At 47.5% G+C, this 15158-nt stretch overlaps 2 protein-coding genes across 3 annotated transcripts; one reads left to right on the top strand and one right to left on the bottom strand.

Moving 5' to 3' along the window:
- The first annotated feature begins 57 nt into the window (after nt 1–57).
- On the top strand, nt 58–7722 carry RPAIN (RPA interacting protein). 2 transcript variants are annotated; one of them, XM_005906084.3, is made up of 7 exons: nt 58–788; nt 1911–2081; nt 3767–3827; nt 5784–5895; nt 6044–6107; nt 7167–7307; nt 7570–7722. In XM_005906084.3, exons 1-7 carry the CDS (start codon nt 708–710, stop codon nt 7597–7599), a joined length of 660 nt encoding a protein of 219 aa, XP_005906146.2. In that variant the 5' UTR covers nt 58–707; the 3' UTR covers nt 7600–7722. The 2 variants fall into 2 exon arrangements, 1 of the variants encoding a protein (XP_005906146.2); XR_001351803.2 differs by lacking the exon at nt 7570–7722 and having other exon boundaries at nt 65–788; nt 5784–5949; nt 7167–7240.
- A 60-nt stretch (nt 7723–7782) lies between these two features.
- C1QBP (complement C1q binding protein) lies at nt 7783–13211 on the bottom strand. Its single transcript, XM_005906086.3, has 6 exons — nt 12874–13211; nt 12137–12287; nt 9876–9972; nt 8647–8742; nt 8288–8407; nt 7783–8176 (listed from the first exon to the last, which is right to left on the bottom strand). The coding sequence occupies exons 1-6, from the start codon at nt 13094–13096 to the stop codon at nt 8027–8029; spliced, it is 837 nt and encodes a 278-aa protein (XP_005906148.3). The 5' UTR covers nt 13097–13211; the 3' UTR covers nt 7783–8026.
- Nucleotides 13212–15158: the final 1947 nt, after the last annotated feature.

Below are 15158 nucleotides of genomic sequence, written 5' to 3'. Positions count from 1 at the left end.
CAAAGGGCGGGAGGAGAAAGTCAACAGGCCAGAACGTGAGTTGAAGCTTTTGCGTTACGGAAAGTCTACTACGGGGCGGGAAGAGGGTGGGTGAAAACTGAGATCTGCGTATCTAATTGCTTATTGGACATCTTCACCTGGATAAAGCTAGACATCTAAAAACTTCCCTCAAAAAATAAAATCTTCCTTCAAGACTTACCTCCTTCAATCTAGGTTGGATAGACTTCACAAATGTCACTACTTCAGTCCCCCACCCTGCTGCCTGCTGCCAAGTCGCTTCAGTCGTGTCCGACTCTGTGCGACTCCATGGACTGCAGCCTACCAGGCTTCTCCGTCCATGGGATTCTCCAAGCAAGAACACTGGAGTGGGTTGCCATTTCCTTCTCCAATGCATGAAAGTGGAAAGTGAAAGTGAAGTCACTCAGTCGTGTCTGACTCTTAGCGACCCCATGGACTGCAGCCCACCAGGCTCCTCCATCCATGGGATTTTCCGGGCAACAGTACTGGAGTGGGGTGCCATTGCCTTCTCCCTCAGTCCCCCACCCTGGGGTTGCCCAAATCCGTCTCCGTGTGAGACCCGCCAATAGGAAAACGTTTCCCAGAATTCCCCGGGACCTGGCGCGGTCGGAACCCAGGAACTACAACTCCCAGGATTCTGTGCCCCGTTGGGGGTGGGGCTTTCTGGGGACTACTCCCGCGAAAACGAGATGGCAGAGAGGCCGGGGTCTCGGCACCACTCGCTGTATAAACTGATGGGCTCGCCGCCTTGGAAAGAGGCTTTCAGGCAGGTGAGTGTGAGATTTGGGAGGCCTTGGCCAGGTTGTCGTCACTCCCCTAGTCCCAGGAACCGCTCTCCTCCGTAACTTCCCTTCGCCCGGCCGGGTGAAGCAAGAGTCGGTACAGGTGGATCTCCTGCCTGTAGGTCCGACCCCGGCCACCGCCCGGACACTTCCTGGAGCTTCTGGACCCTTGGGTGTGGGACTAGCATGGACCGGCCCGGTCCCAGGAAGCCTTCGTTTTGGACTCGTGTGTTTTCAGTGTGAAATGTGGCCGTGACTGCACCTCTACACCCGCTGTTGTCGGGTCGGTGGGCACCAGAGAGGCACCTTGTATACTCACCGCAATCTAGAGAGGCGTTATGTCTATCCCAAAGAGGAATACAATAATTAGATAGTATTTTTTATTTCGAAAGTGATTTCTCATTCCATTCCAAACGGTTTCTTCTGTGCCTATGTTACTAAGTCTAGCAGAATTGTAGCTTACAGTCAGCACTGACCTATCCTGAACTCAGTCTGGTTCCTGTAAATGCTGTCGCCTGTCTTTCCTGGAATTTAATGTAGTGGATATATCCCAGGAAAATAATCTGATGCTAGAAATGACTGTTGACAGCAGGATTTTTCAACCTTGGCTGTCCACAGTTTGAAGAAGATAGTTCTTCATTGTGGAGTGGGGGGCAGTTCTGGGATTGTACTGTGTTTAACAGCTTCCCTGGCCTCTACAACTAAAGCTGTGACAACCAAAAATGTCTCCAGGCATTGCCATGTGGCCGCTAGGGGAAAAGATTGCCTGAAGCTGAGTAACTGTTTAGGAAGGTGACTACCAGGGCCATATCTAGAGTAGCAAAAATTTGGAAGCAACCTGTCTTGATAGCACAGTGGATGTTGCGCTAATATCACCAACCATTCAGAAGGCTGGCATTGAAGATAGACTGCGAAGTAGGTTGATCTGGAAATACATGACCCAAGGATTGTAATTGCACCCTTTGACATATGGGTAAGGATTGGAGAGGAAAGTGCCAAAATAACAATAGTTAGGGTTAGAGTTTAAATTGCATGTCTATAAATTTCCTTTAGTGTTTTAATAACTAATCTGAGGGTTTTTTCTCCCCCCATCTTTCTCCTCTTTCCAAGGGATGCCTGGAGAGAATGAGAAACAGCCGGGACAGGCTCCTGAGCAAATACCGCCAGGCTGGAGGCAGTATGTCAGGAGGCGCTCAGAACACCCTTCTAGTGCAGGAGGTGATGGAAGAAGAGTGGAATGCTTTGCAGTCGGTGGAGAGCTGGCCACAGGCCTGGGCTCAGGTCAGGCTGGATATGTTCCTTTAGCACCAAGAATGGCAGTGTCCTCTCTTCCTGTCTCCCCATCTTCTCTAAACCCAGTCACCCTCCAGCCCCCAATCAGGACTCTAATGGCCTCTGACCCAAGTTCTTCTCCCTTTAACATTAGACTCTTCTAGATCAATTGGTGGTCCATAAATTCTAGACTCTTAATCTGCTGCATCATTGCATCATCAGTTCAGTTCAATTGTTCAGTTGTGTCCGACTCTTTGTGACCCCATGGACTGCAGCACGCCAGGCTTCCCTGGCCATCACCAACTCCTGGAACTTGCTCAAACCCATGTCCATTGAGTCGGTGATGCCATCCAACCATCTCATCCTCTGTCGCCCCCTTCTCCTCCTGCCTTCAATCTTTCCCAGCACTAGGGTCTTTTCCAATGAGTCAGTTCTTCGCATCATAATCACTTACAAAACTCAACAGAGAGAAATTTCACTCCATGGCTCCACCCCTGGAACATTTGATTCAGTAGGCCTGAGCTAGTGATCTCTCTTTTAAAAAAGGTCTCCAGGAACTTTCTGATTCTAATCTCAGCCAGGGTTGGGAACTGGGTGTGGATGGGAAACCATTTACCATGCATCAGGAAAAGCATTGGATTGGAGCTCGGTAGTTCTGGAATTCTTTTTTTTTTTTTTTTTAAATATTTATTTGGCTGTGCTGGGTCTAAGCTGCAGCACACGGGATCTTCAGTCTTTCTTGCAGCATGCATAGGTGCAGCATGTGGGATCTAGTTCCCTGATGAGGGATGGGCCCCCTGTGTTGGGAGCAGAGTCTTAGCCACTGGACCACCAGGGAAGTCTCAGTAGTTCTGGAATTCTGATCCTGGTTTTGCTATTGCCTCTTAATTCTGCCTCTTTGAGCTTTAGTTTTCACATTTGTAAAATTGATAATGTTGTCAGTACTGTGAGGACAGTATAAGAAACATGTGGGAAACTGCTCTGAAAACATCAAGGCTCTCTGTAATAAACAGGCATGATTTGGTGCCTGCTATGTGTTCGAGTTACATAACCACAATTAGTGTTTACAGTAACCCTCTCAGGTGGGTTTTATGTCCACGTTACAGAGGCCCAAAATGAAGCTGACAGTGATTAGAAACTTAAGGCAATGACAACGCACTCCAGTACTCTTGCCTGGAAAATCCATGGATGGAGGAGCCTGGTGGGCTGCAGTCCATGGGGTCGCTAAGAGTCAGACACGACTGAGCAACTTCCCTTTCACTTTTCACTTTCATGAATTGGAGAAGGAAATGGCAACCCACTCCAGTGTTCTTGCCTGGAGAATCCCAGGGACGGGGGAGCCTGGTGGGCTGCCGTCTATGGGGTCGCACAGAGTCGGACACGACTGAAGTGACTTAGCAGCAGCAGCAGCAGCAGTGGTCACACAGCTTTTTGGCAGAACCATATACTTAGCTGCTGCCCTATACTGCCTCCCGCAACTTTGGTGCTATTGTTTTGTCCCTGGCTGGGTGAATCATTTGTGGTTGCTTTCTCAGCATGGCCACGTTACTGCGCTGTCAGCACATTCTACAGAAGGACTGGGTTGATTTCTTCAGTTGAATCTGGGTTTTTCAAGCCAGTCTCCAAGTGTGAATCATGTGGGTCTTGTCAGTTAATTGTAACTTCAAACCTCTGATGACCCCTTTCTCTTGCAGTTGGAGGAGCCGATGGACCTGGCTGTGCTGGAGGAAATCCAACAGGAGCTGATTGATCAAGGTGACGTCTAGGAATAGTTCTTCCTGCCTATATCTCTAACTGCTCTAATGCTGATCTCATTTCTAAACAGAATGTTTTTAACTCCTTTATTTCCATCTTTAGTCAAGTGTTCAGGGGTCTCTTGTTCTTACTCTAAAGTCTTGGCTGTACTTGGCTGTCCCAGTAACAAGAGAGTCTTCAGTTGTCAGGCCTTGTGCTCAGAGCTCTCCTTCTACTGTTCTGTCCTTCAGTTCAGTCGCTCAGTCGTGTCTGACTCTTTGCGACCCCATGAATCGCAGCACGCCAGGCCTCCCTGTCCATCACCAGCTCCCAGAGTTCACTCAGACTCACATCCATCAAGTCAGTGATGCCATCCAGCCATCTCATCCTGTCGTCCCCTTCTCCTCCTGCCCCCAATCTGTCCTTATGATGCCCCTATGAGGTAGTATGAGGAGACAGTGGTGTCTTACAGGCTGCATAGCCGGTGGTGGAGTTGGAAAGTAAAACTGATTTTGTGAATCTGGTTCCTGTGTCTATTCAACCCAACAGTACTTTTCTGTTAGTAGATAAATAGTAACCTTGTCCCCTTACAGGAGAGTGCATGATCAGGCCTCTTGTGCTGCCTATCTTCAGTACCTTCTCTCCCATCTGTTCTGTACTGACTCCCCAGGGTCTTGTGACCATTCCCTTCCTGTAGCATCAGAGAGCCACAGAATGCTTAATTTAGTACCTCATATAACTAAGTCATTTATTTCACACAGGCCTGTCTTGACGAGGCTCAGTTTTGGTCATCTGTTAAAGAGATAACAGACTGCCTCTAGTTTATTTGTAGGCTTAAATAACATGTGTTGAAGACTTAGAGCGGTGCCTGGTATATAAGAAGGCTTGCGATAAATAATCGCTATTATCTTGAGGATGCAAGAGCATGAACTCTTGGCCCAGACGGCTAAAATTCACTTCTCAGCTTTACCACTTTAACTTGTGTGGCGCTGGGCTCTCCTTGTGCCTCAGTTTCTTCATCTTTAAAATAAGACTTATAGTGAAGATTAATATATATGTAAGGACTTAACATAGCATTTGACACATAATAAGTGCTATGCGAGTGTTAGCTGTTATGATTGCTGTGTTGACCCCAGTTAAACTGTAGATTCCTTGATTTTAATTTTTTATTTTCTCTTTACCCTCACCTGCAAAACCTATCTTGGTGAAAGGAAGGACTCACTAAATATTTCTTTTGGGGTGTATTTAAAAGTCCGAAGTGATAAGAATTTGCTGTGTTCTGCCTTACTCAGTCATAAGGAACCCTCTGGAATTGGGGTTGGCAAACTGTCCCTTAGGAGCCAGATTGTAATGTTTAGCCTGTTGCTACTACTCAGTTCTGCTGTTGTAGTGGGAGAACCGTGATAGCCCATTCATCAACCAAAGGAGAATGGCTGTTCCATTATAACTTTAAAAATGGAAGGTGGGCAGGATATGGCCTGTGGTCTGCTGAGCCCTACTCTGAAGTCTAGATGGTGAGCTCACCAGAAGCAGGGACCAGCCTTTTTCATCTTTGTATTTACCTAGGCCTCCCAAGTACTAGGCCTTTTTACATATCTGCTGAGTGGATGAACACACACATTCTGAACAATACGGACTGAGTCTGGGGACACTGGCGAACAGATCGCCTTAGACTTATCCAGGTGGGCCTGGCGTCAGAAACACGTGTCTGTCAGCTTTCTTCAGCTGCCTGACACTTGTTCAGCTCCACTCCTGTGGCCTCATGACTTAGCCTCATCACTTCAAAAGGAAGCAGACAGACAGGAGGGGAAGGATCCAGTAAGATGAGGCCTGACACAGCAGTGAATATCTAGCAATTGTAGTGTGGTTTTACCCTATTTCTCTTGTGTGGATGAAGCCTTTGAAAATGCATCTTCTAGCACTCGGGACAGGGCGCCAGGTGATGCAGTGACACTCCAGCTCTACTCTGCCTTGCAGAACAGTCCATCATCAGTGAGTACGAGAAGAGCTTGCAGTTTGATGAACAGTGTCTCAGTGTCATGCTTGCTGAGTGGGAAGCAAACCCCCTCATCTGTCCCGTGTGTACAAAGTAAGAGTTTTCACAACCTTTTCAGCACTGTTCGTTCCCACCCCCCACTCCAAGGTGAGTGGAACTTCCCCCAAATCTGTGGTCTGGGAAGGTGGGGGGATACGGGTCTGCTAGCTGTGATGCTCTGGGATCCCAATTCTGCTTCCAGGTACAACCTGAGGATAGCAGGTGGACTGGTCGTGTGTCAGTGTGGCCTGTACATCCAGTCTCATGTGAGTGTTCCTCACACAGGTCTTGTGTTACCTCTTTCCACACGTACCTACTTTCTTAAACAACTCCAGCAGTGTGCACAGCTTGTCCCAGCCTCACGTCCAGTTCACACACTGGTAGCTTGAAATTGGTCACAGTGGCAATACGAGACACCATGGAATTGGCAAGCTCCGTAAATCAGGATCTTCCCGGCCCCTCTCCCCAAGCCATTTGTGAGGCACTTACCTCTAGGAAGAGAGCCTGGTTTAGAACTGGGAACTCTTGTATCTGATATGCCATAAAAACTGTCCATATCTGAAGACAAAGCTGCATTCAGAATTTAAGTGTCAGTAATCTTCAAATATAGGAGTCCTCTTATCTGATATGATGTTGACCAAAAGTTTGCCAGTTGATTAAAGTGGTGAATTATACAAATGACACTGTTTCAAACATACATGTTTACTTGCCAGTCCTTGAGCGAGACTCTGTTGACTGGAGAGCTGAGGTTGAAGTCTTATGTTTCCAGTTGTTTCTATAAAGCATCCAGAAGCTGTGTACACTTTAGGATTTTTCCTCCCCATCTTTTACTCTTTTACCTAATTCAATAACTTTTTTTAAAAAAAGCATCTTTTTGTTTCCTAAACATTCCACTTACTATCACAAAAACAAAACTTTGTTTTCTTCTTATTTCATTGGTTTATATAGTATGTAATTAAATCGCTCAGTTATAGTAGCAAGTTCAGTAGCAGATCTGGGAGCTTGCTGGTTCTGGGTAAGCATACACTTGGCTGGTAGAGGCAGAAACACAGGGAGGTTCCGGAGTCCCAGCTGAGTGTTCCTGGCACGATGAGCAGCAGTTAGTGTTTTACGGCAGGAGCAGAAGAGCACTGGTTCATTTGGAGAGGCGGCCAGATGGACATTTAAAGAGATCCTCTTAGTACAGTTGTAGCGTTTTAAGGGTCCAAGGAATCAAGGCATCACGGGGAGCCAGTTGTGGACTGGTGTGAGGAGCTGCAGTTTTTCAACCTGTTGACTATGAGACTAGTAAGATTAGCTTATAGTTTAACTTGTCTGTTTTTCAGTCTGCGGAGGTGACAGAGCAAAAGCTTCGCACCTGTTTAGAAGACAGTGTGAACGAGCACAGTGCACATTGTCCCCACACGCCAGAATTTTCAGTCACTGAGGGGACAGAGGAGAAGTCATGTCTTCTCATGAGCTGTCTGGTAAGCCTCCCACGGGAGCCAGTAGTTGAGAGTGGGTCAGCAGTTGGTTTTATTCCCACCCTGGTAGAAAAGAGGAACTTAGTTGCATAGAAAAGTGATGCCATTTCAGTTAAAAGGCCAACCATCTCCTGAAGGGGGGAAGGACAGTGGCCACCCAGGTCGTGGAAGGAGCAGCTTAAGTGTCACTGGTATCGATGACTTTTAACCATATGCTGAGACTATCTTCATGACTGGAATAACTCTTTTTTCTACTTAAATCCAGGCTTGTGATACTTGGGCTGTGATCCTCTAGAGTCGGTCCCAGTCTTGATGCATGATCTACTGTGTTGGAAGAAAGTCCCATCTTGAGAAGTGGCCTTGTAAATACAAACCTTTTATTTATAACTTATTTAATATTAAAACATTTCAGACTTTCCTCTGTTTCATGTTTTGTAATGCAGGTTGAAAGGGAGGGTAGAGAATTAGAAAAGACAAATCACCTTGGAGATTTTATTGTCCATCATTATGTTATACAAAAATCCAGAAATAAAGGGTTTGTAGAGGGTAAATGAATGGTAAATAAGAGACAACAGAAATAAGTTAAAAGCGAATCATTTTCCATGATATTGGGATTAAAAAAAAAAACCATTTCAAAGCATGTGGGTCTGGCTTCAGTTAGGTTTTGTTCACTGGCCAAAGCCTGCCATAAAATTAAGGTGTTCAGCACCTTGCTGCCTGCTCTACTTGCTTTTGACAAAACCTTTGAGGTCTTCAAGGAAAGAAATGTACTCCTGGTGCTCCAGGGCTGTGCTGAGCTCCACCAATTCATCGGCAAAAGTGTTGTCCACCCCTCGGTCCGCAAGGAAATCCATTAGGTGGTCGTATAAGCCCTAGAAGGAGGATCATTTACTGGTTAAAAAGACCCCTGAGACACTTACTCTGATGCTTCTTTGTCCCTCCTTGGATTAGGTAGGCCCCTCCCCACCTGATCTAGCACTCACCCAATCCAGGGAGTCTGTGTTGAGTGTGTAATTTGTGTCCTTCCAGTCAGACTCGCCGGTGGCCTGAAAACTCACTTCCTTGATGGAGAAAATGTCACTCTGGTCATCCTCTTGTCCAATCTGAAGAGAGACAGTATTTGGGGAAACAGAAAGGTTTTCCAGGACAAGCCAGACTCAGGCGAAGAAAAGGGATTATTTACAGCTTGAAACCCAGATTTGAACCTTGTTCCCTCACCTCCGACTAATCTTCCCAGCTTTGCTGCTCTAAGCCAGAAAATGTTAATATCAGCTGGATGGAGCCAGGAAAGCCCCCTGGAGGCCTCCCCGACCCAGGGCTGCCAGCTCTCCACCCTACACACCTCATCTTCCGGATAGTGGCAGTCCAGCACAAGGGCCTTGCTGCTGCCGTCCTTTGTAACTTCAACCACGAAATTGGGAGTGGATGTCAATTCAGGCTGGGGAAATAAGAACAAGTCAGTAAATGTGTTTTTTGGCAGGGGTCTGGACTAAAGGTCTCAATTCAGGAGTCTGATGGCCACTGCTATTACAATATTACTTAGCCACTTGCAAGTCTTACAGTATGCCAAGAGGTTCCCAAATAAGAAGCCTAGGATCTTTAACACAGTATTACAGCCATATAACCCACTTGTTCAGAGACTGGGCTGAACGCATCCTGTCATTCCTTTCTAGAGTTGTGGACTGTGTTTTGGAGGCAGAGTATCATAATTTAGTACAGCCTTTCACTTCTGTTAGCACCCTGCTTGTTTACAGAACATACAAGGTTCAGAATTAGGAACTCAGCTCTAGCCCCACCTAGGGTGCCAGTTAATTTTCCTGGGTCAGTTTCTACATCTATACACTACAAAGCTGGCTCAAAGCTCCAAAACCCCTTTCCAGATGTTTCGGGATCTTCATTACAGCCCAGGACCAAAGACTGATGCCTCTGACTAAATCCCAGAGGCCCTCCCTTTGAGGGTGAGCCAGCCAACCTCAGGGAGGAGGAGGGTCGGGGTGGGGGTGCTCTTTGTCAGGGGGGCTGGGCCAGCACTCCAGGGAGCTGAGCTGGGTCATGAGACAATACCATGCCCAACCAGCCAGAAAGTCTGGGGACCTGTGGCCCTCATACTGGCTGGTTTCTAGGCCAGGCACAAAGCTTCCTAAAATGTTCGAGGACTAAGCACCATCCAGGTCCAACCAAGAAGGGCAGCAACTTAAGGAGAGGCCTTGCCAAAGTCTCTGATGCCCCTGGCTGGTGTTTATTACCAGCCCGGGACATGTATTCCTCATGTGGAACACTCCAAATGATTTATCTCCTGATCATGAGAAGGGTTAAGACAGTTTAAATTCCTTCCTGTTAGGTGAACACAGGCCTAACGCTTAAGCCCACAGAAAACAGTTCATTAACACTTGGCCCCTGGGAAAGAAAAGTGGCCACACAGTTCTGGTGTTCTGCAAGTAAAGGCCCAAGGATGGCTGCCTTTGCCTTCTCTCCTGGCGTTAGAGTTTAAACAAAACAAAAACCAATGCTCCTTCCCTAAGCCTGTCAGAAATAGGTGGGTACAGATTGGTTACAGTGTTAGAAACTTACCTCCTGCTCCTCAGCCTTCTGCCCTTGGGAGGGTTCTTCCTCCTCACCACCGAAAGCAGGTGGGATGCTATTGTTAATGTTGAAAGTGACAGTGATCCTAGAAAGGCAACCAAAGAAAGCACAATGAAGACTCTTTTTAACTGAGTAGCTGAGTAAGTACTAAGGCTTGCTACAGTTAAAAATGCTGTTGAAACAATGTATCTCAGCCAGCTTTACATCTGATTGCCTGCATCCCACCCACAGTTGGATTCAGCAGGTCTGAAGTGGGCCTACTATATGTTGGCTGCTGGAAGTCAATTAGGCACTGTTTCCTCAGCCAAATACAGTTGTGTGTGGGCTGCTTCTGCCATCAGGCCACTATCTGGGGCTCTCTGTCAACCTTATGGCCACAGTCAGCTGACACCGCCACCCTTGTCTTTCCACGGCACCTTCCAGTGGTGGTGAGCAGATGAGAAGCTGTGGGCGTGGGCTAGAAGCCTCCTCTAAAAAAATAAATGTACTTGGCTGCACAGGGTCTTGGTTGCAAGGTGCACATGACCATTGCTATGTGTGGGATCGCTCAGTTGCTGCATGCGAGATCTTAGTTCCCTGGGATTGAACCCAGGTCCCCTGCGCTGGGAGCAGACACTTTGACCACCACAAAGTTCCAAAAGCCTCCTTTAAAAAAATAAAACGACTTGGCTAGGCTGGGTCTTGGTTGCGAGGTGCACGTGACTTTTGTTGCTATGTGTGATATTTTAGTTCCCTGATCAGGGATTGAACCCAGGTCCCCTGCACTGGGAGAGGAGAGTTTTAACCACTGGACCACCATGAAGTCCCAGGAGCCTCCTTTAAAAATCCTCCTCCATTAGAAGAAAATCTGCCTGAGAGGAAGAGAAGGAGCACTGGAGGGCTGTGGCATCAGCTGAGGATGGAGAGTAGCCCTGGCCCCAGGAAGGGGAGGCCTCACTAAGGACACCACATAGGGGAGTTCTCTGGTGGGCCACTGCTTAGGACTCGGTGTGTTCACTGCCTTGGCCTGGGTTTGATCCCTGGTCAGGGAACGAAGATTCCCACAAGCAGTGTGGCCAAAAAAAAAAAAGAATATGCTGCTGGACAGTTTTATTCTTCAGAGCAGATGTGGGAAGTTTAATAAATGACAAAGCGGGCACAAACACCACCTAATGACAATTTTAACTTCACCTAACATATCATATTCCAAAATTTGAATTGAAAATTGAGTGACACTTGGAACGAGCACTGCTAGGTTGCAGACAACGCTGCCCTCTGAAGCCACGATAACTGGTGCCTTGCCAGATAGAGATTTGATGTACAGGCACAAAACTGTGGACCAAACTGACCCCTGGACAGAGAAATGCAGTTATGTTCAGCAGCCCATTATAATGGTCCCAAACCGCCTATGACTTAGCTTAGGAGAGTGGTTTGGGTCATGTTACAGACTACGCAGTCGACCTATGAGGGGGAAACGCTACGCTACTAGGCAAAACCACCAGCCTGCTACTTCACAGCACATGCGAAACTTCAAAGCAGATCATGGATTTAAAACAGCTTAAGCAGGTCAAAGGCTTCCCTCTTTTCTAATGAAAAACTATACTGCAACCCCACCCTGTTAATTATCTTGCTTTCTCAACTGTAAACAGAACAGGGAGGGGGGTGGCCTTTTAGAGCCTGAGTGTAGAGCCAGCAGAGTAAATCCGATTCTGTTGGCATCTCTGAATTTGCATGCCTAAGTTGTGGGCAAGGCAGAGCCTCACTCACCAGTAAGGGCTCAGTGCTGCTGCCTCTACTGGTCCAGAAGACTCCCAGGGGCTTGGCTTCAAGGCTACTGGGGTGATGTTCATTCACTCAGTCGTGTCTGACTCTTTGCAACCCCATGGACTGTACCCTGCCAGGTTCCTCTGTCCATTGGATTTTCCAGTCAAGAATACTGGAGTGGGTTGTTATTTCGTTCTCCAAGGGATCTTCATGACCCAGGGATCAGACTCACGCCTCCTACATGGCAGGTGGGTTCTGAACCGCCAAGCCCCTGGGGAACCCCGCTACTAGCTTGCTGTCTCCTTGTTAACCGCCACAACACATTACTGTGCAGTGAGTGAGCGAAAAGGAGCCTAAGAAGTTATCCAAATGAATCCTACCATCTCTGGGAAACCAGGAGTCGGTCAAGCACCTGTCTTAACTAAAGGTTGCTGTGGATACCTCACAGCAGGTCCTGCAGGTTTATGGATGTGGTCCCCTGGGATCCATAGGCCCCTGGTACTTACTTTTCTCCAGCAACTTTCCGCACTAATTTGGCTTCCGTCCCATTCACTTCCAGTTCCCAACCTCCTGACATTTTGGGGAGAGACTTATATTTCTGTATCTTCTTTTCCTCCTTGATCTCATCGCTGAGGAAGTCAACGAAAGCTTTGTCTCCTACAATGGAAATAAGTTACAGAAAGAGCCAATTAGTCTAAAACGGAAAATGACCCCGTTACTACAAGCAGAGACCACGACTTAGTCTGTTTTTTCCTAATACTTCTATTATTAATAGTGGCTCTGTGGACTTAGCCCAACTCATATCCGTTAAGCCTCAATTCCTTCATCTGTAAAAATGTAAGCTATCAGTGGGAAGCTGAGCATGGATTCTAGGAAAGTGATCCCCAATAATGAACTTCTCACCACGTTTCAAAATAAAGCAAAAAAAAAAAAAATTGCCACTACCCTTTCACTTGCCAAGAAACCTCACCACGCTACTTCTAACCGCGACCTTGGGCTTTCGCAAAGTTCCATTTTCGAGAGACTGAGGTAAAGCCGGCCTCCAGGACTTTACAGTATCTCTCCTCGCAAAGTCAAACAGGGGTGGGGGAGGACAGGAAATGTTATTAAGCGTGGGTTTAACTAGCAGGTCGACCATCACTGGGAGAATGTTCCGGACCTCAGGAGCGGCTCCGGACTGTCCATTCAGGTGGTCTACACCTCCCAGCCCCTCAAGCCCCCGGCCCACGTGCATGAGTCTCACCTTCGGTGTGCAGTCCGCTACAGCCGCAGCCGCAAGCGCAGGGCCCCCGAGGCTTCAGGAGGCCGGGCAGCTGCACCGACCTCGCACGCACGCTGAGCAGCCCGAAGGGCCGGGCGCATGGCCGGGACGCGGGCTGCAGCCGCGGCAGGGAGGGCGCGGCGGCGCGGAGACCAGCGACGGCAGTACCCAGGACGCGGGGCACGCAGCGCAGCAGCTGGAACATTTTCGCAGCGGAGGCGGTGGCGAACACGTGCAGATTCGAAATACAACTCTCGCTCAGAAGGACAACTCCTTGTCGCTGCGCCCCCTAGATCTGGGACCGCCGCCGGAAGTCCCGCCCCGCGGCCGGGAAGTGCTTCCGCGCCGCCGCTTTGCAGACCAGAAGGCACAGTGGGCAGGACCCTGCCCTCTGCTGGTGGCCTCCGGTGTAGCCTCCCAGGGAGGCTTGGAATCTGATTCCTAAACTTCTTTAGTTCCTTGAATCTTCAGGAACTAAAGTTTAGGAATCCTGAAATGCGAAGTCAAGTGGGCCTTAGGAAGCATCACTACGAACAAAGCTAGTGGAGGGGATGGAATTCCAGTTGAGCTATTTTAAATCCTGAAAGATGATGCTATGAAAGTGCTACACTCAATACGCCAGCAAATTTGGAAAACTCAGCAGTGGCCACAGGACTGGAAAAGCTCAGTTTTCATTCCAATCCCCAAAAATGTTCAAACTACTGCACAACTGCACTCATCTCATACACTAGCAAAGTAATGCTCAAAATTCTCCAAGCCAGGCTTCAACAGTACGTGAACTATGAACTTCCAGATGTCCAAGCTGGATTTAGAAAAGGCAGAGGAACCAGAGATCAAATTGCCAACATCCGCTGGATCATTGAAAAAGCAAGAGAGTTCCAGAAAAACATTGACTTCTGCTTTATGGACTACACCAAAGCCTTTGACTGTGTGGATCACAATAAACTATGGAAAATTCTGAAAGAGATGGGAATACCAGACCACCTTACCTGTCTCCTGAGAAATCTGTATGCAGGTCAGGAAGCAACAGTTAGAATTGGACATGGAACAACAGACTGGTTCAAATCAGGAAAGGAGTAAGTCAAGGCTGTATATTGTCACCCTGCTTATTTAACTTATATGCAGAGTACATCATGTGAAATGCAGGTTGGATGAAGTACAAGCTGGAATCAAGAGTGCCAGGAGAAATATCAATAACCTCAGATATGCAGATGACACCACCCTTATGGCAGAAAGTGAAGAGGAACTAAAAAGCCTCTTGATGACAGTGAAAGAGGAGAGTGAAAAAGTTAGCTTAAAGCTCAACATTCAGAAAACTAAGATCATGGATGGCATCTGGTCCCATCACTTCATGGCAAATAGATGGGGAAACAATGGAAACAGTGAGACTTTATCTTTTTGGGCTCCAAAATCACTGCAGATGGTGACTACAGCCATGAAATTAAAAGATGTTTGCTCCTTGGAAGAAAAACTATGACCAATCTAGATAGAATATTAAAAAGCAGAGACATAACTTTGCCTACAAAGGTCCGTCTAGTCAAGGCTATGGTTCTTCCAGTGGTCATGTATGGATGTGAGAGTTGGACTGTGAAGAAATTTAAAAGAACTGATGCTTTTGAACTGTGGTGTTGGAGAAGACTCTTGAGAGTCCTTTGGACTGCAAGGAGATCAAATCAGTCCATCCTAAAGGAAATCAATCCTGAATATTCATTGGAAGGACTGATGCTAAAGCTGAAACTCCAATACTCTGGCCACCTGATGCAAAGAGTTCTTTTCATTGGAAAAGACCCTGATGCTGGGAAAGATTGAAGGCAGGAGGAGAAGGGGACGACAGAGGATAAGATGGTTGGATGGCATCACTGACTTGATGGACATGAGTTTGAGTAAGCTCCAGGAGTTGGTGATGGACAGGGAAGCCTGCAGTGCTGCAGTCCATGGGGTCGCAGAGTCAGACATGACTGAGCAACTGAACTGAAACTTCTTTAGCTGAGTGACTCTGAGTCCGGTGTCCCAGGACTGCTGTTTAATTGGCTTCTCTCCAGTGCCTGCTTACTCTCCAAATTTCCATCTACTTTTCTCAAGCATGACCAGGCTTTCTGTGACTTCGTGGAATGCACTCTTGCTGCCTTCGACTCCCAAAGCCAGCCTCTGAGGTCATGTCCCATGAAAGGCCTTCCTGGCTCTTCCTCCTCTCTTCCCTGAAAAACCAGAACTCATGCCTCTGTGACCAGGTCTCTGTACTTCTTTTCTCAGCAGAAACCTCCTGG

The sequence above is a fragment of the Bos mutus genome, chromosome 19, assembly GCF_027580195.1.
Source record: "Bos mutus isolate GX-2022 chromosome 19, NWIPB_WYAK_1.1, whole genome shotgun sequence".
NCBI classification, from domain to species: domain Eukaryota; kingdom Metazoa; phylum Chordata; class Mammalia; order Artiodactyla; family Bovidae; genus Bos; species Bos mutus.
The sequence above is the reverse complement of the archived record's forward strand: the minus strand, read 5'-3'. Positions and strand labels throughout refer to the sequence as shown.

Bases quoted from the DNA above. Each gene is read 5' to 3' on its own strand.
- RPAIN (XM_005906084.3), top strand. From the start codon at position 708: ATGGCAGAGAGGCCGGGGTCTCGGCACCACTCGCTGTATAAACTGATG. The intron at 789-1,910 runs GTGAGTGTGAGA...CCTCTTTCCAAG, and splicing joins GGAAAGAGGCTTTCAGGCAG to GGATGCCTGGAGAGAATGAG. The intron at 3,828-5,783 runs GTGACGTCTAGG...TCTGCCTTGCAG, and splicing joins ACAGGAGCTGATTGATCAAG to AACAGTCCATCATCAGTGAG.
- C1QBP (XM_005906086.3), bottom strand. From the start codon at position 13,096: ATGTTCCAGCTGCTGCGCTGCGTGCCCCGCGTCCTGGGTACTGCCGTC. The intron at 12,288-12,873 runs GTGAGACTCATG...TTTCCATTGTAG, and splicing joins TAGCGGACTGCACACCGAAG to GAGACAAAGCTTTCGTTGAC. The intron at 8,408-8,646 runs GTGTGTAGGGTG...GTCTCTCTTCAG, and splicing joins GCCACTATCCGGAAGATGAG to ATTGGACAAGAGGATGACCA.